At 40.9% G+C, this 27992-nt stretch overlaps 2 protein-coding genes across 3 annotated transcripts; both read left to right on the top strand.

The window, feature by feature from the left end:
• The first annotated feature begins 5946 nt into the window (after positions 1-5946).
• On the top strand, positions 5947-7443 carry LOC130457493 (cold-inducible RNA-binding protein-like). Its single transcript, XM_056819096.1, is given in 2 exon segments — positions 5947-6445; positions 6448-7443. Coding segments are annotated over 2 exon segments (516 nt in total). The 5' UTR covers positions 5947-6042; the 3' UTR covers positions 6561-7443.
• Positions 7444-8408: 965 nt separating this feature from the next.
• Positions 8409-22220, top strand: DNTTIP2 (deoxynucleotidyltransferase terminal interacting protein 2). Of its 2 annotated transcripts, none has more exons than XM_007484991.3 (7): positions 8409-8650; positions 9365-10959; positions 12204-12342; positions 14536-14631; positions 16078-16242; positions 18826-18935; positions 22047-22220. In XM_007484991.3, exons 1-7 carry the CDS (start codon positions 8573-8575, stop codon positions 22138-22140), a joined length of 2277 nt encoding a protein of 758 aa, XP_007485053.2. In that variant the 5' UTR covers positions 8409-8572; the 3' UTR covers positions 22141-22220. The 2 variants fall into 2 exon arrangements, with proteins under 2 accessions (XP_007485053.2, XP_007485055.2); XM_007484993.3 differs by lacking the exon at positions 8409-8650 and adding an exon at positions 8917-9095.
• The last annotated feature ends 5772 nt before the right edge of the window (positions 22221-27992 follow it).

Below are 27992 nucleotides of genomic sequence, written 5' to 3'. Positions count from 1 at the left end.
AAGACTGATTTATATTAATTTAAGGTCGCCAAGGAATTCAGCTATGTAATTCCTAAATGAAAACTCAAGTCAGCCGTCAGCCTTTTATAGAGTTTAATTACAACAGGAGGAAGAAAGGAATTAGAGATAGAGAGAGAGAGAGAAAGAGAGAGAGAAAGGGGAGAGAAGGGAATAGGGCTTAAATACCCCTTCTGTTTAGGCTGGGCCAAAAGGCCCAAGCCCTTAGATAGCTGAGGCAAAGAAAGGAGATCAGTCCCTATCACTCACATGACCAAAATGGAGAAACAGTCTCAGGGCCCCCACCTCCAGCTTCCTTCAGAGCAAGCTTCTCAGAGCACACTCCAACCACTCAGTGCCAAAACTCTCCAACCACCCCCCAGTCCTCAGACCCCCCTATCTTTAAGGAAACCATCCAAGTGCCCTCCCCTCAGTTCTCACATCTACCAATCACTGTCCATCATTTTCCCTGTGCCAAAGGTGGCTCTAGCTTAACCCAGGACCGCCCAGAGGTCTGTGGCTTTGCACATGTATGTTGAAGGTCATATTCTCAAATAATTAAATCTTGATCTTTTGCTACAGCCCTTCCTAAATACTGTTACCCTGAGTAGGGTAGAGATTGGAATAATTAAATTTTTTTTTTTAATTAAAACCCTTACCTTCCGTCTTGAAGTCAATACTGTGTATTGGCTCCAAGGCAGAAGAGTGGTAAGGGCTAGGCAATGGGGGTCAAGTGACTTGCCCAGGGTCACACAGCTAGGAAGTGGCTGAGGCCAGATTTGAACCTAGGACCTCCCATCTCTAGGACTGGCTCTTAATCCACTGAGCTACCCAAATGCCCCCGGAATAATTAAATTTTGATCTATGCTGCAGCCCTTCCTCAATCCTGTTAGGACTGAGTAGGGTGGAGATTGATTCCAAGTATCTCCATTGTATCAATTCTAAAATCAATCATGACTCAAAGAAATTCCTGTTCTATGCTTAAGCATAGGTCAAAGTCCTTTCCACTGTTCAGCAAAAGGTTTCTGTCCTAAAGTAATCTTAAGAAGGGAGGAGGAGGAACCTCCCATGCCAATGGGGTTCACATTCCAATAGCCAAGACCCACTATCAATAGGAAATTTTTCAAGTATGAAATTTCCCAATGGTGAAATTTCCAACATTTATAAGTCTAAGAAATTTTAAGGTTTACAGGCTGTGAACGCTGGGCTGACGGGAAGGGTGTGTGGCAGAGGAGGAGGGTAAGACAAGGAGTCCTCTTTTAGACAAGCAGAATATAAAATGCCTGTGGGATCCAGGTGAGAATATCCAATAGCCAGCTGGAGATTCCAGAGGAGACCTGCAGAGAATAGAGGGCTGCATGTGTAGATTTGAGATTTCTCTTCATAGAGATGATAGTTGAAGCTTGGTAAGATCGCCAAGATGAGGAAGAGGGAAGAGGAGAAAGAAGGCCAAGGGTGGAATCAGTCCTAGAATATATTCATGCAAGAGGGATAGGCTTGGAGAAGGATAAATGGGCATGGTATAAAAAGTATTAATAATAATCTACCCAACAGCAAAGGAAAAAATGAAGACCAGAGTGCCTTGAAAACTGAGGAAAGAGGGTAGATAGCAGGCCGAGAGGCCAGAGGTCCTCGGTTTGAATGTGATGTCAGATACTTCCTCACCAGGTGACCCTGAGCTAGTTCCTTATCCCTAATTGCCTAACCCTTACCACTCTTCTGCCTAGGAACCAATGCTTACTATCAATTCTAAGATGGAAGGGGAGGGTTTAAAAAAAAACCTAGGGAAGAAGCATCCAAAAAGTGAAAGTAGGGACTGACACTACATATTGAATTTAGCAATGGATTGTTGGTGATCTTGGAAAGAGCAGTTTCGTTTGGTAGAGAGGAAATCCCTATTATCAAAGATTAAGAAATGAAGGGAGAATCTAAGTGGAGGCAATAAGTATAAAGAACTTATAAGAGTTTGACTATGAAATGTAGAAAACTTAGGACTGATGTGGGCTGAAATGTCCCTCAAACCCTGCCAACTAGCAAAACACAATCAAAAGAACTAAGAAACAATAATAGCTGGTTGATTAGTATGAGGCTACCTTTTATATAAGACTTATGAGTCGCAATTACAAGAAAACTCTTCACATCAATCTTTTTTAAAAAATTAATTTAATTAATTTTAAATATTTTTCCATCGTTAAATGATTCATGTTCTTTCCCTCCCCTCCTCCCAACCTCCTCCCATAGCCAATGTACAATTCCACTGAATTTTACATGTGTCATTGATCAAGACCCATTCCCATATTATTGATATTTGCACTAGGGTGATTGTTTAGAGTCTATATCCCCAACCATATCCCCATCGAACCATGTGGTCAAGCAGTTGTTTTTCTTCTGTGTTTCTACTCCCACAGTTCTTCCTCTGAATGTGGATAGTGTTCTTTCTCATAAGTCTCTCAGAATTGTCATGGATCATTGCACTGTTGCTAGTAGAGAAGTCTATTACATTTGATTGTGCCACAGTGTATCTGTCTCTGTGTACAATGTTCTCCTGGTTCTACTCCTTTCACTCTGCATCAATTCCTGGAGGTCATTCCAGTTCCCAAGGAATTCCTCCAGTTCATTATTCCTTTCAGCACAATAATATTCCATCATCAACAGTTACCACAATTTGTTCAGCCATTCCCCAATCGATGTACATCCCCTTGTTTTCCAATTTTTTTGCCACCACAAAGAGTGTAGCTATGAATATTTTTGCACAAGTCTTTTTCCTTATCATCTCTTTGGGGTACAAACCCAGCAGTGCTATGGCTGGATCACAGGGCAGACAGTCTTTTAGCACACTTTGGACATAGTTCCAAATTGCCTTCCAGAATGGTTGGATCAATTCACAACTCCACCAACAGTGTGTTAGTATTCCAATTTTGCCACATCCCCTCCAAAATGTATTACTTTCCTTTGCTGTTGTTAGCCAATATGCTAGGTCCTCACATTAATCTTTAGATATTACCTGGGTCTTTGGTTGGGGTCTCTGGACAGCAAGTGCATGTGGTTCAGTTTCCCAGTCACACAGGACTAGGTTCAAGCAATGCTCAGTTTCTGTACTCACTGCCTTTCTTAAGAGTCTGCCCAGAAAAGAGCAAAAGTGAGACCCATTTACATTTCCCCACCTTCCCTCTGTCCCTCCAAGAAAACAGAGTGAACCAAGTGTATAGCCACACAGACCAGAGTTGACCATGGAAAAAAGTGACATTGTTTCCCTGGAAACAGGACAACAACGGCCCAAATGACCCCTTCCTTAGAAATTAAAAGCATTCTTAAGAATCCCTACACACATATTCTTTACTCTCTCACTATCTTTACTTATAACTCCTTACCTTACCTTAATTACTTATATACTAGCTACTCTTACTATATTCCCTTGTAATTAAAGCTTGTTTCCTTGGAATGGAGTCATCAATCAGTTCTTTGGACAAGACCCAGTAAGCATTAACCCGATCAGGATGATAGCTTTATGGAAAGTTGGGCCAAGTGAAGGCTTTTTAATGATGTGGGAGATTTGGACATGTCTGAATGCATCCCAGAAAGATTTATCATTTCAGAAAGAAGAAAAAGAGGCAGCTGTAGGAAGAAAGAGTAGGGCATGAGGTCAAGGTATAAGTAAAGAGATTGGCCTTGGCAAAAAGGCCCACCTCATCCTTTGAGACTGGAACAGAGGAGGAGAGATGGAGTTTGATCCCAAGATGATCCATAGTAGTATGGAATTGGGGAGGAATGCAAAAAGGATAGTCTCACCATTTTTATATGAAGTATAAGCTGATGTCCTCTAATAATGATAGTGTGAGTAGCTTGAGAAATAGTAGTATGAATAGCCTCTATAGTGATTTAATTGCCATATATATGTATTTATAGAGGCATGGAACTCAAACTTAGAAGGAAATTTAGAAATAAACCATACAGTCCAGAAGTGCTTAACTGCAGTCTGTGAACTTGTCTTACCAGTATGTTAGACTCAACACATCCAAATAAAAATTATTCTTTCCTATCCCATTCCTCTAAATGTCTCCATTTCTTCCAAGAACATCATAATCCTCCTATTCCATTACACTTAAAAACATTAATCATCTTTGATTCTTCTCCTTTCACACATCCAATCATTTTCTCTGTCCTTTTGATTCTACATCTCTTGCATGCATTCCCTTTGCTCCATTTACTGTTAAATCTTTATTTTAGATGCTTATCACTAACTTGGACTTGCTTTCAAGTGCTTCCCTATGCAATCCAGGCTCCACACAATTGTGAAAATAATCTTCCTGAGGAACAGGTATTGCTAAGTCACTCCCCTGCTCAAAAACCTTGGATTTAGAGCCAAGATGATCTGGAGTCTAAGCCTTCCAGTGTGTACCAATGGCAAGTGGTCTAACCTTTTTGGGCCTCAGTGTCCTTTTCTATAAAATGAGGAATGTGTGCTAGATTACCTCTAATGTTCCATTTAGTTCTAATATGATGCTATGCTCCTTCACTGGCTCCCTTTTGCTCCTGGAATAGTACAATATCCTAATCTGGTTATTCAGTCAGGCCTTTATGTTCCCCTATACTTTGGCTGTGACCTTCTATATTTCACACTGCTCCTCCTCATGCACCTTTGCATTCTGGAGAAACTAGTCTAGTTAGAACATAAACTTGACATTCCATTCCTCTGTCTCCAGGATTTTGTGTAGGAATTATATAGCCATTTGAGGGCAGTGAGGTGGCTCCAGTGGGTGGAGCCAGGACTAGAGATGAGATGTCCTGGATTCAAATCTTGCTTCAGATACTTTGAAGCTGTGTGACCCTGAGCAAGCCATTTGACCCCCATTGCCTAGCTCTTACCACTGTTCTGCCTTAAAAGGAATACACAGTATTGATTCTAAGATGGATGGTGAAGGTTAAAAAAAAAAAAATAAATAAATAAAGGGAGATGGCTGTATAGCCATCTGAAAATATGACAGTACTCTTAGCTCTCAGCCCATTTTAAAAAAATAGGTCAGATTGGAAATGTTTTAACTGAACATTTTTTTATGAAGCAGCTACTATATGTAAAGTTAGTCATATTAGTAGATATAAAATCAAAAATGAAACTACCAGCTCATAAGTTTACATTCCAGCTGTTATAATTGCATGTTGCCTCTTTTCTTCTTACTGCTATCTTTGTAATTTTGTTTTGACTGTTTATCTTAAATAAATTTGTCTGAATTTACACAAAGATGTGATTCAGAGATATCTCCCTTATTGATAAACAAATATTTCCTGTCAAAATATAGTTAGCTTGATTACTTCTTACTCTGTCTAGATTCTTCTGGTTGTGTTCCTTATGGAGGTATTCATAATATATAGGAATGGCACTATTAAGTAATCTATAAGCTTTTAACATCTGTTTTTCTTGTTGAGTTCTTGTAGGATTTCTCTTCATCCTTGGCAACATACAGTAGTTTATAAGTTGCACTGATCTTTAGATTGGTCTTTTTGCTTATACATAATGAATACAAGAAGAAAGAACCAAGAACATCATGTAATATTTCTTCCCACCTTTGATTGTAGGATGAAACTAATTCTGACAACTCTAATTTGCCTCTCTTGGGAAAATCTGTGAACAATCCTTTTATTTAGCTACGAATGCCTTTTATGTTTTGGTTTCACCTGTAGCAAAAATTTCATATTGATATATAGTTCAATTTCCTTCAATTACATTTTGAAAAACTAAACTGATTTCCTGTTATCCTTGTCTCTTTCTTAATAAGCCAGTTTGAAGGTCTTAAAGAATATGGTATATTGGACTTGGGTGTCAGGAAAATTTTAAAAGTTCAATCCCACCTCAGACATTTATAGTTACATGACTCTGGGCAATTAACCAGCTCTCTCAGCCTCAGTTTCTTCATCTACAAAGGCCCTAAAAAGGCCCTTCCACTTGTAAATCTGTGGTCCTGATTTTCCCGTTAGGAGGCTCAGGTCGTTCTGGTCTTTTCGCTGACACCGCTTATCCTTCCCGTCCTATCCTACACACCGGTCAAGATGGCATCAGATGAAGGAAAACTCTTTGTTGGTGGACTGAGTTTTGATACTAATGAACAGTCATTGGAACAAGTCTTCTCAAAGTATGGACAGATTGCTGAAGTTGTTGTTGTGAAAGACAGGGAGACTCAGAGATCCAGAGGTTTTGGCTTTGTCACATTTGAGAACATAGATGATGCTAAAGATGCCATGATGGCCATGAATGGAAAGTCTGTTGATGGGCGGCAGATTAGAGTTGACCAGGCAGGCAAATCATCAGAAAATCGGTCCCGTGGATACAGAGGGGGTTCATCCAGTGGCCGAGGCTTCTTCCGTGGAGGCAGGGGTCGAGGCCGTGGTTTTTCTAGAGGAGGTGGAGACCGCGGTTATGGGGGGAGCAGATTTGAATCCAGAAGCGGAGGATATGAAGTTCCAGAGACTATTACAGCAGCAGCAGGAGTCAAGGAGGCTATGGTGACCGGTCTTCAGGAGGGTCTTACAGAGACAGCTATGACAGTTATGCTACACACAACGAGTAAAAATCCTTCCTGAATCAAGATCGTCCTTCCAATGGCTGTATTTATAAAGATTTTTGGAGCTTCGCTGAATCGTTATTGTGTAGTACCCATCTACTTGTATTCACTTTTGTAGTATTATCAGTTCTGATCTTGTCAAACACAGCCTGACAGCTTCGGACATGAGATGGCCTAATTAGACTTTTCTTTTAAGAAAGCTCTTGTCTGTTCTCGAGTGTTTTTTTAAAAAAGCATTTTGAAAGCACTTCGGATTTTTTTTTCTTTTCGTCATGAGCCAAGGTGTGGTGGTTTTCTTTATTATTTTTTTGTTTTGTTTTTTTCTTTTGGTTTTGTTTTTAAGAAAAATTTTTTTTAAGCTTTTTACAACAAAACTTGTGAAATTGGGGGCCCTGGTTCGGTTTTCTTTGAGTTAGAAAAGGACCTTAAAATTCATTGTTCACGGGAAGCTGAACAAGCTGTGGAGGTTTGGCTTTTTTTTTGTTTGTTTGTTTTTGTTTTATTTTCTGTTTTATTTTTTTAATTTTTTTTTTTAAGTGCGTTACCTTCAACTTTTTGTAACCTTCCTTTAGTGTAGCAAGGTAGGAATGCAGCCGTGAGGGTTTGTGGAGAGGCAGACCACCTTGGTATATCTAAAGAGAAACTGCTTGTATGTTCACTCTGCATAAAGGTATTTTTACTGTATACTGTAAATTACCCAGAAATAGACTTGCAAACTTTCCATAAAAGAGGTTCTTGAAAATGTTTATTTATATTGTCCTTTTTTTACTGGAAGAAGTATGCATATTCCATTGATATTGTATTTGAAGTGGTTAAGGAATTCTTGTATACAGTTTTCTTTGGCTTTACGAAGCCTATTAAAAGACCGTCTGAAATGAAAAAAAAAAAATCTGTGGTCCTATACTTTTTAACATTAACCTATGTTTCTCTGCAACTTTTAAACATCCTTCTATTGCCCAGCAAAACAAATTCTCTCCTGTTGCATTTCAGGATTTGAAAGTTGAACTAAGGTTTTAAGAAATCTCATAGTCTGGCCCCCTCCGTTTTAAAATGGAGAAAAGAGGAACAACTAAAATGTATAAACATTATACGTAATTTTAGGCCAAGTACTACTAGGAAAAAAAGACAAAACAATTCCTTCCTTGTAGGAGCCTACATTCCATAGGGATAGGGGATAACCATCCAGTTCCACCACTTGTAACCCCTCTTAAGATGCAAGCACTATCTATCTTCTGAATAATACTTTTCCTGATTCCAAATACTAATGACCTCCCTCCCAAACTGCCTTGTATTTTAACTAGTTTGGCGCATGTTTGCTTTATGTTTTCCTACGTTATCTATCTCATTAGAACGTAAGCTGATTTCAAGTAGAAATTGTTTCATTCTTTGTATCTGTAAACCCAGAGCCTAGTCTGACAACATTCAGTTAGTCAATAGAAATGTAAAAAGTGGGGCGGGGGAAAGTGTCTTGACCAAGATCACAAAGCTTAGAAGTGGTCGAGCCAGCATTTGAACCCGAGCTTGCAGATTCAAGTGGCCTCTAACTGCAAGGGTTATCTAGTAAACACTGGGGAATAGGGAGAATTAGAGGCTTGGGGGGGTATGTTGGGCTAAACTTGAGGTGACCGTAGGATGAGGTGAGAGACACTCGTTCTTTCTGAAGGTGTTGCTCAGCACCAGAGTGCAGACTTTCTCTAGAAGTTCACGGAAGTACTCGGGGTGATGGAGCCACCAGGAGGGGCATGCCTTGGGTGATGCTTCTTCGCTCTCCTCCGCCCGCCCAGCTCAGTGACCTCCAACTACGGAAGCGGAACCAAACGGGGAGCAGGAAACTCCTGAGCGAGGAGGCGGGACTTCTGCTCTGCCCTCTCCGGAGTGACGTCACTCCGGAGGGGAAGCTCCGATACTGGAAAAAATGGCCAAGACCGGATTAGAAAACGTATTTCCGGGGCGTCTTAAAAGAAGGAAGTGTCAGAACGTGAAGGCTGCAATAGCTGGTGGGTGAGAGGCCCGGCAGGATGGTGGCAACCAGATCGATGCGGCTGGAGGGGCCACAGCCTAGGCGAATTCAGAAGAATGAATCCCCGAGGCACAGGGTAGGAAACAGGCATTCGCCATTACTCTTCTTTTATCTTTTACTGCCCCCACTTTGCAAACTGTTAGTCCGACCTGAGAAAGTGAGTCTCGATTTGGGGTAAGAGGTATCGGATCAGAGCGCGGAGGGAGACCTTTGAGTGACGTTGCGCGCGCTTGGACCCCGGCCCAACTCGGCGGGCGCGGTGAGAAGCGTGATGGCGTCAGAGCGCATGCGCCGGGAGGAGCGTGGTGGCGTCAGAGCGCGTGTGCAAGAGGCGTGCCGTACGTGGCCCCGCCTTTCCGTTAACCCCACCTCCTTCTGCAGCGTGGCCGGCAGCCAGAGCTGAGAATCTCTTCTCAGCTGAGATCTTTCAGGCTGCTGGGGATCCCAAATTCCCTCAGACCTGAGATCCGGGCTGTGTTTGAGTACCAGAGCTGGCCACGCAGAGAAGATATCCTCTCCAGGTGGGTTTGATGCCTAAACTAGCCCCTAGAGTGGCGGAGTAGCTCTTGAGGGGATCCCAGAGCTCATCTCATCCAACTTCCTCCCTTTGGCACATAAGTAAACTGAGGCCTAGAGCGTCCGGTAAGTTGTTGGGGCTTATCCAGGGAAGTGACTGCAAAACTGGCACCAGAATCCGACTTTGACTCTCATATCTGACCACATTTTTTCATGCCCAATTCCACACGTGTCCCTACATTACTCTAATGGATTTTTATTTCCTGCCTTTCAGGAGTCCCCTCCCGGAGGAGCAAGAAGTGAAAACAAACAGCCAGAAGACATGAAGGACTCAAAGACTGATGATTTAAGTGATGCTGATTCCAAGGCCCTCCTGCAGGATCCTCCCACAGTCAAAGCAGCCAAGAGTAGAAGTAGGAGTAATTTAGTACAAACCATTGATCCAGTGACAGATGGAGAGGTCTCAGAAGCTGAGTCCACTTGTTCTTATATGTCTGGGCTGCAGGAACCAACAGTAAGGGTCACTAGAAGAAGGCGCATCATCATTCCCTGCCAGCCAGAATCCAAACCTAGGAGCAGGCATAAGACTACTCGGAGTGAATCCATCAAATCTGGGGATGAAGGTGAAGTTTCAGAATCTGAGTCCTGCTCCTCAGTTCTTTCTTCCCTTTTGGCATCTCCTGTTAGAACCAGAAGGGCCAGACAGAGAGAAACAAGATTCCACGTAGATTCAAATTCTGCTTTATTGGCTGAAGAAACTTCTGATGCTGAGTCATGGTGCTCAGGTGTTTCATCCATTGGAAGCCGAAGAACTACTAGGAGCAAACAGATAAAATTAAAGAAAGAAGCTGAATCACAATCTGAAGGGGAAGATAATACACCCAAGCCAGAAAATGTAAACCAGAGCGAGCATACAGTTCCTTCCCAACTGGAAATCATCTTTGAATCCACATGTGTGAATACTCAGAGTTCAAATACAGAACAGCCTGCTCCTTCTCTGGGAAATAGGTCCAATCAATGTAAAAATGAAATTCAGGGATTTGGTGATAAATCCTTAGTGAAGAGTTCAGAAGAAAAGCCAGAAGTACAAATGAGAAGAAAGAAAGATGCCATTGCAGAAGAGTTTTCCAAAGGAGACTTAAGTAAATCTTATGTGGTGGAGGAGAAAAAAGAAACAAATAGTAAAGGACTTCAGCAAAGCACCTTTAAAAAATTTTTTACTTCTCAAAGCCAATCAACACCAGACAAAACCAAAGCAGAGCACAAAAAAACAGCTACTGAAAGAATAAGCGAAGCTTTTGTTCTTTTAGATGGATGTTTGGAAGGGATAAATGAACAGAATGAAAAGGCAGAGGATTTAGAGGAAACCAATGATGTTACACTTACAGAAATTACTGATAATGAAAACAGTGACTGCAAAGTCAGTGTCATTGAAGATACTTATGACAAAAAAGAGCATTTAAATGGTAATACCATGGTAAGGTCCCCTTCTGTTACCATGGAGTCTCAAGATAACAATAATTCTGGCTTCTTAGTTCTCAGCAGTGATGAGGAACAGGTGTCTGAAGATAGTGAGAATGAAGAAGATACATTGTGTTTTGTTGAGAGTAGTGAACAAAAGCTTTCATCAGAGAAAAATTCAGAAGATAACCTATCCAAGGATCTCTTATTTGTCATTGACAAAACCCCTGGATTGAATTCTGATAAGAATTATTACTTGGAAGAAGAGGAAGAAAAAACAAGTGAAATAGCCAGTGAGCAGGAAAATGATGAAGAGGAAAGTGAAGAAGAGGAGCCTATAGACAAAGAAGAAAATGAAGAGGAGTTCATAGATGAAGATGACTTACTGAGTAACACCAAGTCTAACCTGTAAGTTTTTATATTTATTTGAAGAATTTGGGTTTCTTGCTATATGTTATATTAAATCCCTTGAATCTTACCTGCAAATGATAGTCTAATGAGTTGGGCAGTGGGTTTACAGGATGAATATTTTCTGCTTCAGAGTTGCTTATTCTGTCTTGTTTCTGGCCTTCCTTGACGTATTGTTTGTAGAGGAAGAGATGTCTGAAGAATGTCCACAGTGACTTGGGGATTTTGAGTATGATTGGAAGGAAGTGTTGTTATTTGTAATGATGATTTTTCTGCTCCAGAGTTAGGACCAACTTAAAAAGAAAGGTAAACTGTTGGGTTTTGGCTCCATTATTGAGTTTGGATTCCTTGACTGCAGTATAAGTTCCCGGAAATAGAGGCAATTAAATAGGAAGCTATACCACTAAGATTGGTGAATTGAAATAGAGAATAAATAGTTCTTTGGAAATTTCCCCCTTGATTATTATTTCCTTCCTTGGTCTCTTGATGCACTCACAAATACCTTAAGGTGTTTACAGTGAGTAAATATTTAGTAACAAATAACTTGATCTCAAAGCAAAGAAGCAGTTTATGCCTGATGGTTTGTGAATACTTTATCTGTTTGTAATTAATGGGTCTGGCCCTGCTATCTCCCAGTCATGAATATGGTATAGGTGCCCAACATTAGGATTTATTGTGAAAGGGATCATGGACTGAGAAAAAGAGGTGGGCCATTGTCTAATTGCATTTTGGAGTCAGCACAGTAAAGTGAAGTGGATTATTTAGAGGTTTTCTTTTTCCCATTTATGTGGTCAGAAAAAAATTAGCTACCTGAAGCTTCCAGGTAAGGTCAAGTATAATCTTCTTAATTTGAAGAATTATAATAAAGCAGAAAGTACCATACTATTCCCAAAGTGGTTATTTTTCCCCCATGGCATTTCAAGGAATAACAATTTCAAGTGTCTTTCAATACAGATGAATTAAGAATTTTAAAAATTGCTAATTCTCTTTAAAGGCATTTGAATTGACATTTTCCAGTAGAATACATTTATTTCAAAAATTCCATTCATGTAGAATTTTGAGACAAACCAATGTAACAAATTTAATTTGCTTGTAATTTGGGAGTAATTTGTGACATTGAAAGTAAAATGGGCAAAAGAAGAGAAAGGCATTTTTTTTTAGCTCTATGCACAGTGCTCTGCCCATCTGTTTCCATATTTCTTTAATGATTCAGTGTTTTAATTAAGTGGCAATTTCTTTTTCAGCTTGAAGTTGTCAAGTAGCAGCATAGATCCTGGTCTGAGTATTAAGCAACTTGGAGGCTTATATATTAATTTTAATGCAGAAAAAATGAACTTCAACAAAAATGCCCTTACACAAATAAAGGAGAAAAATAAAAAAGAGGTGAGTTTCATGACATATGCTCTTATATTTTCACATACCTAAGCCTCTGACTTAACAACAATATTTCATATTTCACTTTTCCTCCACTGATACTAAAAATGTGGGGCTAATTTTCTTTCTCTATGGTATTTAGAATCAGTACTCCAATTTAAATCAACCAGTGTATTGGTTCCAGGTCAGAAGAGCAGTAAGGGTTAGGCAATGAGGGGGCGGGGCAGGGAGGGGGAGAGGAGAGGGTGGGGAGAGTAAGTGACTTGCCCAGGATCACATAGCTAGAAAGTAGTGGTTTGAGACCAGGTTTGAACCCAGGATCTCCTAGCTCTAGGCCTCACTCTCAATCTACTAAGCCACCTAGTTGCCTCTGATATTTATTTTTAAGTTCTAGTGAGAGAGCCTTACTGTTTGCTTTCAGCTTCTTGATACCCTCTGTTCTAGAAAATTGTTATTCCCTTCCTTTCTATATGGAGCCTGGTTTCAACTACCATCTCAATGGAGAAAACTTCCAAATTTATATCTATAACCTTCAAGTTCCAAACCCATATTTCCAATTGTATGCTAAATGAATCTGCCTGGATGTTTCAACTGAAGAAAATTTCACTCTTACCAAAAATTAAGCTATAACTTGTCCTCATTTCCCTGGTTTTGTTCATTCTTCGTCACATGGACACACAGTTTATTTGGTGTGTTATCTTCAGCTTGCCTGTCTGCCTCCCTGAGTCCAGCCTCCACTCTCTCCCTTCTTATTTCCTCTGTCTTTACCAAAAACCTCCAAGAATCTATCTGACTGGATTATTTTAACTAGTGGATTCCCTTCCATTTTCAATTCACACATTGCTGCCAAAGTAATATAAAGCAAATTATTGTATTGCTCCCTTTGCTCAGAAACCTTGAATTAGATTTTTTTGGTCAGTTCAATAATACTCAGATTTTATACACTACCCAAGGCCTTTCCAGAACTTAATCTTTCTAGCTTTCTTTACTTTTCCTCTTCATATGTTGCATGTTAACCATTATTAACTATTCTCCACTTTCTGTTTTTGCTGTGTGTTTTCCTGTCCCCATCTTTTGCTCTTCTGTCTTTTCTCTCTATCTCTATCTCTTCTCTCTTATCTTTCAAGTTCAAGCCCTGAAGTTCTCTCTCATTCCTGTGCCCCAGGTATGCCTTGCTGCAGTTGCCTCTTTACCTCTTGTTTCCCGTTATCTCTGGGACTGCGCTCTCTCTAGCTTCCTTACCGTCACCAAGAATATTAGACTCACAGGCTCTGACCTTTACTCACCCTGACCTGGGACAAGTCTTGGTTCTGAACCTGTACGATGTATATAATGATTATTGTGGTCCGCAAAGCACATGCTCTGTAATGGATAAGTAGGAACTGGGGTGTTTCCCTCATAGCCTTTAGCACAGTATCTTACACAAGGCCTCTTTAAGATATTTTGTTGGGACTTTCCCCCTCTGAATCATTAACTAGAATTCTCTTGTACTTAGGACTTGACGTGTAACATCACATCCACCTTTAGAAGTGCCTGCAAGTTCGTTAGCACTGTCCTCAGATTTGGCCTCTCCTGTCCATCTTTTCTGACTCCTCTTTAGCCATCTGTTGCATTACTCTGAAATTTGGAAAAGCAGAAGGGACTTTATGATGTGGAGCAGTAATACTGTTTATATAATTATGAGTAAATATGTCCAAAGAAACTTTAGACTTTTTTTTTTTGTAAACCCTTACCTTCCATCTTGGAGTCAATACTGTGTATTGGCTCCAAGGCAGAAGAGTGGTAAGGGCTAGGCAATAGGGGTTAAGTGACTTTCCCAGGGTCACACAGCTGGGAAGTGTCTGAGGCCAGATTTGAACCTAGGACCTCCTGTCTCTAGGCCTGGTTCTCAATCCACTGAGCTATCCAGCTGCCCCCTAAACTTTAGACTTTTAAAAGTAAATCAGCTATAGATGGAGAAATAAAATAGTTTAGGCTCTATAAAGAATTCATGGAATTTTTAGAGCTGGAAATAACAGACTCGGAGTCTAAGGTTTACCTGAGTTTACAGCTAGTCAGCAGTAGGGCTAGGACTAGAATCCAAGCCTAGGGATTCCCAGCCTGGAAGATATTTAAATGTCAATTTAAAACACAAAATCTATCTTGGTGTTGTATAGCTTACTCTGACAGCATTCAAGGCCTCATTCATTTTCTTTTTATCAGCTCTTGCAGAAAAGCATTATTACTCCTGATTTTGAAAAAAAAGATTGCATCCCACCATACAAGGAGTCACAATTTCAACTTAAGAAAAAACGCAGGGTAAGTACAGAACTCTTGGTAATATTTTAATTTTAAGACACTGGCCATAGAAGACCACAGGAACATTTCCCAAAAAATTATATTTTATAAAAACCAAGGTGGCCCCCAAAATGGTAAACAATTGTGTGCTCTTGGATAAGGCGTGGCCAGACACATAGCATGGGAGAAACACATCTCAATTCATGTTAATCAACTAGAAGCCATTTCTTCCCCCCTTTTAAAAAAACTCTTACCTCTTTCTTGTAATCTACCCTAAGAACTGGTTTAAAGGCAGAAGAGCAATAAGGGCTAGGCAATTGGGGTTAAATGACTTACCTAAGGTCACACAGCTAGGACGTATCTGAGGCCACATTTGAACCCAGGACCTTCTACCACTGTCCACTGAGCCACCTAGCTGCCCTGACTGGGAAACATTTCAACAAAGGTGACTCTGATTTTGTTTTTAAGGAACATGGTGGCAAAATGTGCCATTTTCAACTTTTCCCCCTACATTTGCACATGCTCTGTATAAAGTCCAAGGACCATGTCTTAGAGTACTATTATGAATACCACAGAGCTGTCATAAACTGTAGATAAAGGTTCCTATCACTAATGTAAAACATAAGAGGAGGGGGTATACAAACTTAATATCTTGCCCCTAGGTATTTTTGGAAGAATAGTAATTTCTATTATTTTTATTTCAGTGTTTGGGGGATTTTTTTCTACGCTGTTAAAAAAAAATAGGAATGGGGCAATGAGGTAACTCAGCAGATAGAGAGCCCGGCCTGGAGACAGTTCCTGGGTTCAAATATGGCCTCAGATACTTCCACCTCTGAGCCCTGGACAAGTCACTTAAGCCCAGTTGCCTAGCCCTTACCACTTTGGAATCTTAAGTACTGATTCTAAGACAGAAGGTAAAGATTAAAAAAAATTTTAAATACTAGGAATAAATGACTTTCTAAAATATAGGAGATTGAATGAAAAATTCATTTAGATTTTCTTATACCTCTGAGTGTTTTTTATTATATTTTTATTTTATTATATTTTTAGTATTTTAATTTAATTTAAATTTAATATAATAAAATGACATTTTATTATAATATTATATTAATTGGTTATTTATTAAGTGGATAATAGTGATAGTACCTGTTTAATGGAAAAACTTATTATAGAAATAATGCTATTCTTTTTCCATCTCCTCCTTTAAGGAATCTTTTCCAGATAGTGTACTTGATTATCTGAAAAATTCCTTTCCTATACCTGTATTCATTCTCTTTTTATATAAAATTAGACAAATCTTGTTTTTGGTATTTAGGGTTTGTTGTTTCTGTTTGTTTTTCAAATTTAAATCTTATTAATTGATGCCAATTCACAAAATATTTGAAAATGTATAATTTAAGGGAAAATAGTGTTTTATACTGAGACATAAAATATGTAATGGTTTCAATTCTGCCACCCAAATTTCAGGAGGAACGAAAAAAAACAGCAGGAGATGGCTGGTTTGGTATGAAAGCCCCAGAATTGACAACTGAACTGAAAAATGATCTCAAAGCCCTGCAGATGAGAGCCAGTATGGACCCTAAAAGGTTTTATAAGAAAAATGATAGAGATGGTTTCCCTAAATATTTCCAGGTAAGAAGCACTGTTCCTTTATTTTAATTTGGACAAACTGTTGCAACTGGTTTGCTTTTTACTGGCTTCAGAAGGTTAATGTTTATGGTGTATATCCCAAGAGAAATAGCCAAAATTACAGTTTTAGGTGGCTCGGCTCAGATATGGCCCGTCTTGGAATCATTCCCTTCAGGTAATTAATAACTTACAAAGGGATTGTATTCCGGAAGTTTTTAATTAGGTTGTTATGAATTTCAGGGGCATTCCTGTAAAAATGGGTCAGGTGACTAGTGGTGGTGGTCTCTCGGTGACTGATAGCAACTGAACAATAATGCTGAGAGCAGTCGGAGGAGCAGGGAAGAAGAGGGGAGAGTTTCTTCTTTGATTTAGTAGGTAGTTTTGGTTACCACTAGAAAATAATAATAAAATCCATCTGTAATCAACCTGGTCATGAATGAGCTTTTCCAGTTTTAAAATTCCAGAATTTTAGTCCAGTTCTCAGACGACATACATGTTAACAGCCCAACATCATCCTAGGACAGAAGCTTAGTTGGGTGTGGGAGAGGGTGATCCTTGTGCCCTTTGGAAGCAGGAGCCTCTTCTGTCCTTCGGCCTGAGGGTTGTCCGCAGGCTCACATCCCTCCATAGCTGCCTCCCCCAACGAGTTGGTGCAGTCAGATGCATGCCATCTCCTTGCATGGGGCATGCCTTGGGGGAAGTCACAGGCTTGGCACGTGTCCAGCAGACAGTGATGCTCACTACGTGCTCGCTGGTAGACTTGACCTCACTCCCCACCCAACCTTTTTTTCTCCTCGGTGCTTCAGTTCCGAGCTCCCAAGAGTAGCTGTGAGTCCGGCAGCCCTAAAAAAGACATGCCTGTGCCTCTGCCTTGTCCTTGTTTCACACCAGCATCCCAAGTGTCTGGCTGTGATCCTCCTCTCCCCATTCTCTGCTCAGTTTTCCCCCATTCACTTTTCCTCCTCAGCCTGCAGAGTCCCCAGATAAACTTTGCTTTGCTGCTTGACACCTGGCACTCCAGGCCCACCATGCTCCCCTCCCTCCTCATGTCCTTGGCCTTTCCCAGGCCCTCATGTGGCCCCCAGCCTTCCCTCCGAAGGGCCCTTCTGTCTGCCTGCTGCATGTCTCCTGGGTACAGTTGCCCCTTTTATCACCTGTTAGAAAAGGAGCCCTTCTAGGGCAACAACTGGGTTTTTGCCTTTTTATCCCCAGCCCTTGGCACCCAGGGCCTAGCACAGAGCTGTAAGAATTAAATATAAGATACTGGCTGTAGATGAACATTTTATTAAATCAAAATTAGTAGTAGGAAGAAGAGGGAAAAATAGGAGCAAGCGAGAGAGGTACTTAGCTTGATAATCTGCGGTCCCCATTTTGGGCCCCTACCACACTGACACTGAGGAGAGAGCCAACATGTGGAGCTCTCCTTCTGCCTCCATTTATCCAGCTCAATCTGCCCATTAACACGTGACATCTCAGGAGCCAATTGTGAGAATTAAATTTAATATGCAATAACTCAAGTATTATATTTATAAGATTTATTAAAATAAAAACTAGAGTTAAAAGGAGCTAAGTAACTCAAGCCCCAATCTTGAGGAAGAAGATGAAGGGGGAGGAGCCCCAGAAAGTTATATACAAATGTGACCACGCAATGTGGTGGAGAGAGGAGCAGAATTCTGGGAAATACTGAAGGACTTCTGGGGGATGAAGTCCCAAGGGTTCAGAATTCTAATACGCAATCATGGTTTTCTAATTTGCCTGGACCACCAAAGGGCAGTCCAGGGCCAGTTGTAGGGAAAACCATCCTGCCTTCCTGGTCTGGCCAGATTCCCCCCCTTTCCTCTCTCCTCCAGAAGCTGACAAACAGTTCCACTGGTTTTACATGTATCATTGTTCAAAACCTGTTTCCATATTATTCATATTTGCAATAGAGCAATCTTTTAAAGCCAAAACCACAATCATATCCCCATCAAACCATGTGATCGATCATGTGTTTTTCTTCTGCATTTCTGCTCCCACAGTTCTTTCTCTGAATGTGGATAGTGTTCTTAAGTTCCTCTGGATTGTCTTGGGTCATTGCCACAATGTATCAGTCTCCGTGTATAAGGTTCTCTTGGTTCTGCTCCTTTTGCTCGGCATCAATTCCTGGAGGTCTTTTCAGTTTACGTGGAATTCCTCTAGTTCATCATTCCTTTCAGCACAATAATATTCCATCACCAAAAGATAACCACAATTTGTTCAACTATTCCCCAATCGATGGAAACCCCCTCATTTTGCCACCATAAAGCGTGCAGCTATAAATATTTTTGTACACTTTTTTTTCCTTATTATCCCTTTGGGATACAAACCCAGTAGTGGTACACATCTCGCCATATTCTTGACTCCATTGCTCCATTTTTCTGGTTGTTGTTCTACCCTCAGGACTAAATATATCCAATGATTTTCCTCACAAGAGTCCCTGTTTCTAGCCAGAATTCAAACTCATGCCAGGTACCTATAGTTGAAAAGGTGAAAAGAACAAATTCCCTTTTCACAAAGTAAATATTTAATCAATGCTTCTGAACTCCTATTTCAACCCATATTTTCCAGGTTGGAACAATTGTCGATAGTCCAGCTGACTTCTATCATTCTCGAATTCCTAAGAAGCAAAGGAAAAGAACGATTGTGGAAGAATTGTTAGCTGATTCTGAATTCAGAAGGTAAATTGATTTGTTTGGGTTTTAATTGCAAGAACTTGAGAGAAGCAGTACCATATGGTAGACAGAGGCCCTGAGTTTGGCTTCCCCCTAATGAATAATAACTGGCATCCCCATGGCCAGCCCCTTAGAGTGGGTAGTAACTCTGGGAGGGGGAAGCTCTACAGGCATTATCCCCGTTTTATAGATGAGGAAACAGGGTCTGTAAGGTTGAGAATTATTTATGAATCCACAGTTTTACACATTCTCTTGGTAGGTCACTTCACTTTTCTGTGGGTATCTCAGTTTCTCATCTGCAAAATTAGAGTATCGAACTAGTTGATTTCTTGGTCTTGTTTATATTTAAATCTTACCATCCTATCAATATATTCCTATTTTGAAAGTATGGAATTAATTTTTGTGATTCGTGTCCTTTAAAATAGAGGAACTTGAGAGTCGAGATGTATAATTATTGTTTTAAGTGAATGGCTACTTGACAGTGTTTCTTTATTGAAATGTACATTTTCATTACCTGTTCCCCCCCTCCCCCCCCCAGTAGTCTGGGCCTATAGTTTATAGGGTCAAAGAGCCATGAATAAATGTTGGGGTCTGACCCAGGGAGAAAGAAGGCAAGAATAATTCTCACAGAGACACTGCTCCTGTCGGCCAAAGGTCACGTACAAAGCTGTTACTGTGAGCTGCAAGGGTCTTAACTGGGGATGTATTCAAAGAAATGTTTTTGTTCGTCTCTGGGAAAGATTGAGATCTCCTGTACCAACCCTCTTGCGGGCACACGTCTCGCCAATATTCGTACATCTTGACGTGTGGATCTAATTGCCTAATAGAACTCTCATTATAAAAGTTTGCCTCTTTGTCATCATAAACAAAGGTGGTGACAGCCCCCCATTTGGCCCTACTTTTGTCTTGGTGTATTGGTGAATATTCCATCCCATGAACTGATATTCTGCCTTCTGGGTGTCCGGCTCCATGGCGGGAGTTAGGAGCTCTGGATGTGCATTGGGGGAAGATTTGTTTAAATAACAAATCAAAGTGAGGGTGAGGAGATGTGAAAAGAAGCTAAAACTGATTTGTACTTACTATTTTTAGTTCAATTAAAAATAAAAGCCTATAATTTAGAGCATTTAACAGTACATAAAGTTAGTGGCAAATTCTGGTCGGCAAATATTTTCTTGAGCACCTACTTGTTCTGGGCTATAGGAATGAGAGGGAAAAAAATACCTGCCCTTGGCTTACATTCTACTGAGGGACTTACCCAAAGAAGTAAATACAAAATAATGAGTTTTGCCTCAATCGGGTGTGGGATCCACCTCTTTGGAGGCCTTAGGCGTCCTGGGTCTGTTGTCCAGGGGATTCCTTCAGATGTGGATGCTGAGGTTCCTTCCAACTCTTGATTCTGTGATCCTTTGAGGATGGAAAGACAGACAACTAGAAGGAGGAGGAAAGATTGTGCCAAGGCGCTGGGTGTTCTGGGGGGAGAGATGAGAAGGCAGAGACTGCAGACATGCCGAGCATTGTGTGTGACAGCCCAGAGCTCCATGGGAGGTGGAAGGGGGAGGAGACCAGTGCCAGGGAGAGTCCCCCAAAAGCTAGCAAGCTATCAGATTCATTGTCTTTGAAGATGACCTAGATGGCCAAAAAGTGAAAATTGGTCTTTTTTTATGAATTTCCACCAAAATATGTCACTTTATATTTGGTTGAAATGACCCTTTCCACACATACAAGATGAGACTGGGAGAGCTTCTTTGGTCTCAAGAGATCAAATGTTTGCAGCGTGGAGTGTTACAAGTTTATTCAACTCAGTTTCATGTTTTTTGTTAGAGATTAGTAACATGTTGCTTTAGAGCTTTGATTAAGCTAATTTCATTGGACATTTTGAGCAAATTGTTGCTAAAAATGGCCGCTATTACAAATTGTTCTACTACTGGACATCTATGGTGAAAGTTGCACTTGTATTCGCACTGTAGGTCAGAATTGGTGGGTGGCGTGCCACGCTCCAGTATACAAGGAGGTCCTGGGACCAAGGAAACCAAAGGCAGTGGGGAAGCTAGGCCAGTAGCACAATGGCCGGGCGGTTTAGAACTTCAGAAGTAATCCTGTTAGAGGAGACAATTGAGCCAAGAGGAAAGGGGATGGGTCCAGGTCTCGCTCCTCTCCTGTCCTAGTACCTGTCCACTGTGAAAATCTGTGCTCTTGGCTGTGGCTAGGCAGGAGCCCACAGGAATGATTAGAGAGTGTAGAGGAGCTGAGGCGTGTGTACAGAGGAGAGTTAGGGGCACATCACCCCTCGCTCCTCCTGGGTCCTTTCATCTTGCTTGATTTGGTTTGATTCGTGTTTGCTATTTTATCATGGAATGGTTGTGAATGGTGAGTTATACCAGCTGAATGCCTTCCTGAGAGCAAAAGCAGGCCCCCCAGCTTCTAGGAGAAGCGTCTGGAAATGCCTTTGTGATGCAGAATGTTTAATGACCTCTTAGGAATGGCAGCTATTTTAATTTATTTTTAAACCGTTACCTTCTATCTCAGAATCAGATTCTAAGGCAGAAGAGTGGTAAGGACTAGGCAAGTCAATTGGGGTTAAATAACTTACCCAGGGTTACACAGCTAGAAGTTCAAAGGGCAGATTTGAACTCAGGACCTCCTGTCTCCAAGCCTAGCCCTCTATCCACTGAGCCACCTAGCTTCCCCATGGCTATTTTTAGACTAAAATATTGGAATCCTTCTGAGATCTAGTAGAAAAAGGGCATTTGTAAATCTCAACAAGGCTTCACTCAGGGGGGAAGCTCCTGATTGTTACTCTTCAAAAAAATCTTTTCTTGGGACAAATCACTTAATCCCATTTGCCTAGCCTTGCCCTTCTGTCCTAAGAGTTGTTACTAGCATAGAAAGTAAAAAAAAAAAATTTTAATCATTTGTTTTCTCCAGTTTCTTTTCTGCTCTACTACCTTTTTTTATTTTTCTACATTTCATTGCATTTTAAATGGTTTCCAGCATCTCAAAGTTTGCTGAGAAACTGAAGAGGAGAGTTTTGATAAATTTAGAAAAATCAAGATCTTTTTTCTCTTTTAGTTTTATCTTATTGTGTTATGTCTCATTGGCATTTCGATGTCTTTTCAGGTACAATAAAAGGAAATACACAGAGATCATGATGGAAAAAGCAGCCAATGCAGCTGGCAAGAAGTTTCGGAAAAAGAAGAAATTTCGGAACTAAGACTGTTACCTAAATATAGCCTCAAGATTTTTATTTTCACTTTCCTTTGTCCTTTATTTACTAAAGATGTGTTGAAGGCTGCTGGTGTCATTCTAATGTGTGACAGGGCTGGCCTCACTTATGTAGCTCTTCCTCTGGGAAAAGTTATTTAGGAAAGAATGAGAGTTTTGTGTAGATTTTTATATTTGTAGTTGAAATGTGTGTTTTGGGGTGGGTTTTTTTGGGAGGAAAGACCCCAAAAAGGCTCATAATATTTTTTTAAAAAGTTTTATGTTAAAGTTTGCAGCATTTTTGCTTATCTAAGCAGGGTAGAGAGTGCCAATGTTTTCCAAGGATTCCTTGTCTCTTCTGCTCTGTTAGAGCTTTATAAAGATGAATGTACTTATTGTACGGCAATTTTTAGATTTGTGAGTCATAGTTATAGAATATCAAAATGAGAATATGCTTTCACTTTTTCACTTTGTGTGTTTTGGTATAAAATTTTTCAGATTACACTGCTGTACAAGAAAAATTAGAACTCATTAAAGTGAGTTTTAATTAAAATTTATTTTAATACTCCGTTGAGAGTTTAGAAGTTAAGAATTATGTTTACTGCCTGAAGTTTTCATCATCTTCAAGTTATGCATTTGAGAGACAAAACTGAGAAAGACAATAGACCCTGGAACTAGTTCTAGGTCCGTGGTTTGTGGCTGGATGGATGCGCCTTCAGCCCTTCCCTTCATTTGTCAGGTGAAGGTATTTGAAGCTCAGTGTAGGTTAGTGAATTGCTGGCATCATTATTGTTGAACTCGGGGTACACAGTAAAGAGTAGCCGTGATCTCACTCTAGGTCTTCTTAACTCAGAATCCAGAAATGCTGTATTGTCTGCCTAAAGCATGCCAAGTAAGGCTTGTTGGAAGACTCTGGGAATGCTTAGCCTGATAAAAGAAGGGGAAGGGGAGAAAATGTTCTTTGTCCTTGTCACTTAGATAAGAGTAGTGACCGATAACCCTGAATGATGAGCATATAGAGAGTAAGAATACTGGCAAAGTAGGAAGGGCCTTTGAATACCCAGTGGGGTTTTATGTTTGATCCTGGAGACTACAGGGAGCCATTGGCGATTATTGAGTTGGGGGGTGAAACGAAACCCTGTCTTCCAGTGGGTCCCAGCCAAAGTCTCACCTTTGTTCATCGTGTGTGACTCTTCATGACCTTGTTTTGGGGTTTTCTCGGCAAAAATACTGGAGTGGTTTGCCACTTCCTTCTTCGCCTCATTTGACAAATGAGGAAACTGAGGCGGTTAAATGCCACCACAGGTTTCTGTGGCCAGATTTTAACTTTTGAACATGAGTATTCCTGGCACCCACCGCGCCACGAGCTGCCCTAAACAAAAAACCAGCCCCAAACTCATCTGTGAGGAGGCTTGTGATTTTCCCTGTGTCAGTTATGCCCAATTTACACACAGGCATTGTCCGTTGTTATTTGTGTTGTCTTCCCCCATTAGACTAGACTTAAGAGTGATGGGGCACAGGGTGGTGAAGGGCAGTAATAGGACAGGGACCCTCATACTTGGAAATCTTGTGTTTCTCACCAGTTAGCACTAGATAAACTAGCATTAGTCAAGTAGGAACCCCAAAATCTGTGTTCTTGATCAGTTACTCATTCTGTTCTGTAGTATTCTATCCTGGGCATCAGCTTTGTGCCTGGTCTGTTTTATTAGTTACTTAGATGGTTTCAGATTTGGAAGATATAATTACCTCCAGTGGTCCTCCAGTGTACGGGACCTCCCCCCACCCTCCCTCATTCTCATTCCAGAAGGCCAGAGAGACCTCCCACATTGACGAATGGTGACAAGGCGGGCCACGGGGGCTCTGGCATTCCGGGGAATCCCCCAAACCTGCTCATGCTTCTTATTCCCTGTGAAGAACGTGTCAAACCCCAAAGCACAGCTCCACTTGAACCTGGCCGGGCTTATTTTCCAGGGGTTGGGGGAAAGGCGAAGACTTCTCTAGAATGGGAGATGACAAGCTCTCGGACCCTAATAGGCCAGCCACTCCACACCCGGAGGGCTGCTAGTCCATCGGCTCCGGAGAGGCTACTCTACCAGCCCTGGGCTACCTAAATTAAACCTCAAATAAAATTCTTACTTCTAGGTTGAACAGAATTTAAGTCTCCTGTTCTCGGACGAGCCCTTGCTACAAATTTGGTGTGTTTCTCCCATGAGAGCAGGGGCTGGTTTTTGCCTTTCTTAGACTCCCTGGTGCATAGCGGTGGATGACCCCTCGCAGGGGTTTAATAAATGCTTGCTGACTCAGCGTGGTTATCTCTGCCCTTTGTCAGCTAAGTGTGGGGAGAAACGACTGCTCAAAACATTAGGAAACCTCCCTGGGCCAGAGATGATGAGGGTCTCTCCTGGAGATGCGAAAGTGGAAAGATACCAGTGGGCAACCAGGCAGCCCAGTGCATAGAGAGGCAAGCCTGGAGACAGGAGCTCCTGGGTTCCTGAGTTGAGGCCTTCAGCTGAGAGGATGGGAAAAGGGGGAAGCCAGGGAAGAGTTAAAGGAGGAAGGGGAAGATTAGGAAAAGTCACTGAGGCCAGTAGAAAGTGAATCCATCACCTCGCCCCAAGAGTAGACAAGATGATGTGTAACAAGTTTGTAGCAGCTCCAGCAAACGAATTCGGGGTTTTCTCCAACTTCCTTCAGCAGCCCATGAGTGAGATCCACAGTAACGATTCAGCAAGACAAGATCAGCAATTATTTTCTCTTATAGAGGACTCAGTTCACCCAGGGGTCACCATAGAATAGGGAAGAGGCCAGCCACTGCAGGTCTGATGAAGGCTGTCAAAAGATGGGAATACCATCCTGTTGTTTGGGGCACAAGTCTGCCAGGAACCAGTTCACATCACTCTTTAATCCAAGTTTTTCTGGAGAAAATGGTCTCACTGGCATAGCACTGGCCCATTCCCCCATGCACATCTCTAACCCAAGACAATCTAAGGCAACAGAGGAATCGTAAACAAAGAAAATACCTTGAAATACAGTTGTGTGTTAACATTCCAGAACAATAGTCATAACTGTACTTAATTCCTTCCTTGGCAACTCCTCTCATGGACTGGAAGAAAAGACTCCCAGCAGTGGCAATACGGTGGCATTAACAGCAGAGGGCACTTCTCTCATGGACCAGTTACTTCAAAAGATGGAGAAAGGCAGGCTCTAAACCAGACTAAAGTTGGGTTATCCTTCTTTCTTTTAAGTAAGAGGGAAGCCTTAGTTTTTGTTCCACCAGCCTTCCTAAAGGGAAATGCCCAAAAAGAGCTCCAGAAAGACTGGAGAAAATGATATTTTTATTATAACAAAGAGTTCTAGGTTTTGTTTTGTTTCATCATACTTACACATGGTTCAGGAAAGAACCGGGGGTGGAAAGATTGGCCTCATTTCAGCGTTTACCTCCTAAGTAATTGCAGGCTCTGTCTTGTTTGCCACTTAAAAATATTTTTGACATCTCTGTAGTGTGCTGTAGTTTGGAACCATTGTAAGATACAAAAGAATTATATGATGATTACTGCCCATAAGGTTTTAAATTTAAATCAAGAATTTATTATATAGTATATATACTTCTATGTTATATATATTATATATGCATAAATTATATGCTATATAACAATATATTCTATATAACAACAATTATGTTTATTATATTATTATATTAGAGATTACATTTGAGGGACAATTATAAAAAACAATTGTTATGTTATATAGAATATGTTATATATAGTATATATAAAACACCATGTGTTTTATAATTTAAATAATTATTAATCACAAAATAATTATTCATGTATAATTAGTGATATGTTTTATATTACATACAATAAGTAATAAATTGAATTTGTGAAGTTGTGTAGAACTATGCCTAGGATAGGGCAGCTGATACTTTTTCCCAGGGTGCTGAGCACTGACAACTCTTATTTTTCTTCAGCATCCTATGAACAGCTGAAGTTAACATCTAGTTAGCAAGAATAATTAGCTAAAATAGGGCACTATCAGATCAAGTCAGCCTGCAGACTTCCCCTGGCTGGCAAACCACAAGAAGCTTCCTCTCCACCCCATAGCAAAGCAGCCACATTCTGCCCATGTATCTCTGCCCCACAATTCCCCAAACTTGAGAATTTCATTCTTTAGAGCTTATCTCTTATATGCTTAGAGTTAAGTCCATTGGATCCTACCCATATTTTCTCTGAACCCCATAATCTGGAATGTACATTAGACTATGCCAATAGTTCCTCTCATCATGAATATATATGAGGGATTGAGTATGGTCATTTTACTCAAAGGCTTCCATTTGTTTTTTAACCCTTACCTTCTGACTTAGTATCAACTCAAGAGAAGAGTGGAAAGGGCTAGGCAACTGGGGTTAAGTGACTTGCTTAGGGTTATGCAGCTAGGAAGTGTCTAAATTTAGATTTGAACCCAAGACTTCCCATCTCTAGACCTGGCTCTCTATCCACTGAGAAACCTAGCTGCCCCACAGTCATAACACTAACGTCCCCCATCAAGGAAATTCTGCAGATCTAGTAAACTTTATGTCCAAAGCACTGCACTGTGCGTGCATGTAGAAAGGAGCTCGAATTCCAATATGGAAGTCCACACATGGAAAGTTTCATGGTCTTGAGGTATAGTGGCAAAGCCAAAAGGATGCCTTTTGTCATTTCCCCTGATAAAATGGCACCAGTTTCTGATGCTGAACCTTTTGACAATTATGAGGACTTTGATAGCAAGAATTTTCTTTTCTGGGTCTTCAGTTGCTGTGGCCGTAACATCTGGAGCAGTAACCAGGCTGCATCTCCACAAGGGATGCTTCCCAGAATGGAGGCTGCTAGCATGAAATGAAAGTCATTAGTCAACAACAACCAGAATTTAAGTGCTGGGCACTGTGCTAGGTGAATGGATAACTTATAAGATTATGAAATGGGGACAGGCACACTTGGTTGTTTGGGTACCCACTGGGAAAGATCAGGCAGTTGGAAACGGGGGAAGTCATCACACTTTCATAACCACAGAAGCCATAGAGATAGATGCACAGCAACTGGAATACCCCAGGAGATGGCATGGGTACAGGGGATGCGATGGGGAAGGGAGGTAATGGGAAGAAGATGGTGAAATGGAGAAACAATATCTACTCATGTAACCAGGGATTAAAGATTGGTCATAGTTGGTGGCATGGACCCAAATGGAAATGGAAAAATGCTCAGGCCCAGAAATGGGAGATCCTGGGTTCAAATCTCACCTCAGACCACTATCTAGCTGTGTGACCCTGGGCAAGTCACTTAACCCCCATTGTCTAGCCCTTACCACTCTTCTGCCTTAGAACCAATATACAGTATTGATTCTGAAACAGAAGCTAAGGGTTTAAAAAAAAAAAAAAAGAGGGACGGAAGCTTGAGGTCTCATTTTTATAGGTTTTTTTGGGGGGAGGGAAAAGATTCTTATCTGTGCCACCTTGGGAGTTCCTCAACATATCCAAACTGTCTCAAGTGATCAGTAAAACTCTGAAGTTAACTCTTCCACCTCAGGCCAAAGTTATCAGCCCTTTTTGACATTCTGCTGGTCTGGAATTTGTCTGGGATTTACATATCAGAGGACCAGAAGACACCCAGATGGCTTCTGCTGATTCAGCATCCATTACCTTACCTTGATGTGAACTTTGGTTCTAGAGTAGAACACAATTTGTAAATTGGGCTCCTTTGTTTGGGATGTTTTGTATGTGACTTCCAGGTTCCCCCTGGCAAACCTGCTTCCTGCTATTTCCCCTTTACACTGGCTATTTATAAAGGGAAAAAGGGGGCAGTCAGAAGAACCAGAACAAGATGC

The sequence above is a fragment of the Monodelphis domestica genome, chromosome 2, assembly GCF_027887165.1.
Source record: "Monodelphis domestica isolate mMonDom1 chromosome 2, mMonDom1.pri, whole genome shotgun sequence".
Taxonomy (NCBI): Eukaryota; Metazoa; Chordata; class Mammalia; order Didelphimorphia; family Didelphidae; genus Monodelphis; species Monodelphis domestica.
Note: the sequence above shows the minus strand (reverse complement) of the source record. Positions and strands in the feature narration are given on the sequence as shown.

Coding starts and splice junctions, on each gene's coding strand:
- DNTTIP2 (XM_007484991.3), top strand. CDS start 8,573: ATGGTGGCAACCAGATCGATGCGGCTGGAGGGGCCACAGCCTAGGCGA. Junction 8,651..9,364: donor ATGAATCCCCGAGGCACAGG/GTAGGAAACAGG, acceptor CCTGCCTTTCAG/GAGTCCCCTCCCGGAGGAGC. Junction 16,243..18,825: donor GTTTCCCTAAATATTTCCAG/GTAAGAAGCACT, acceptor CATATTTTCCAG/GTTGGAACAATTGTCGATAG.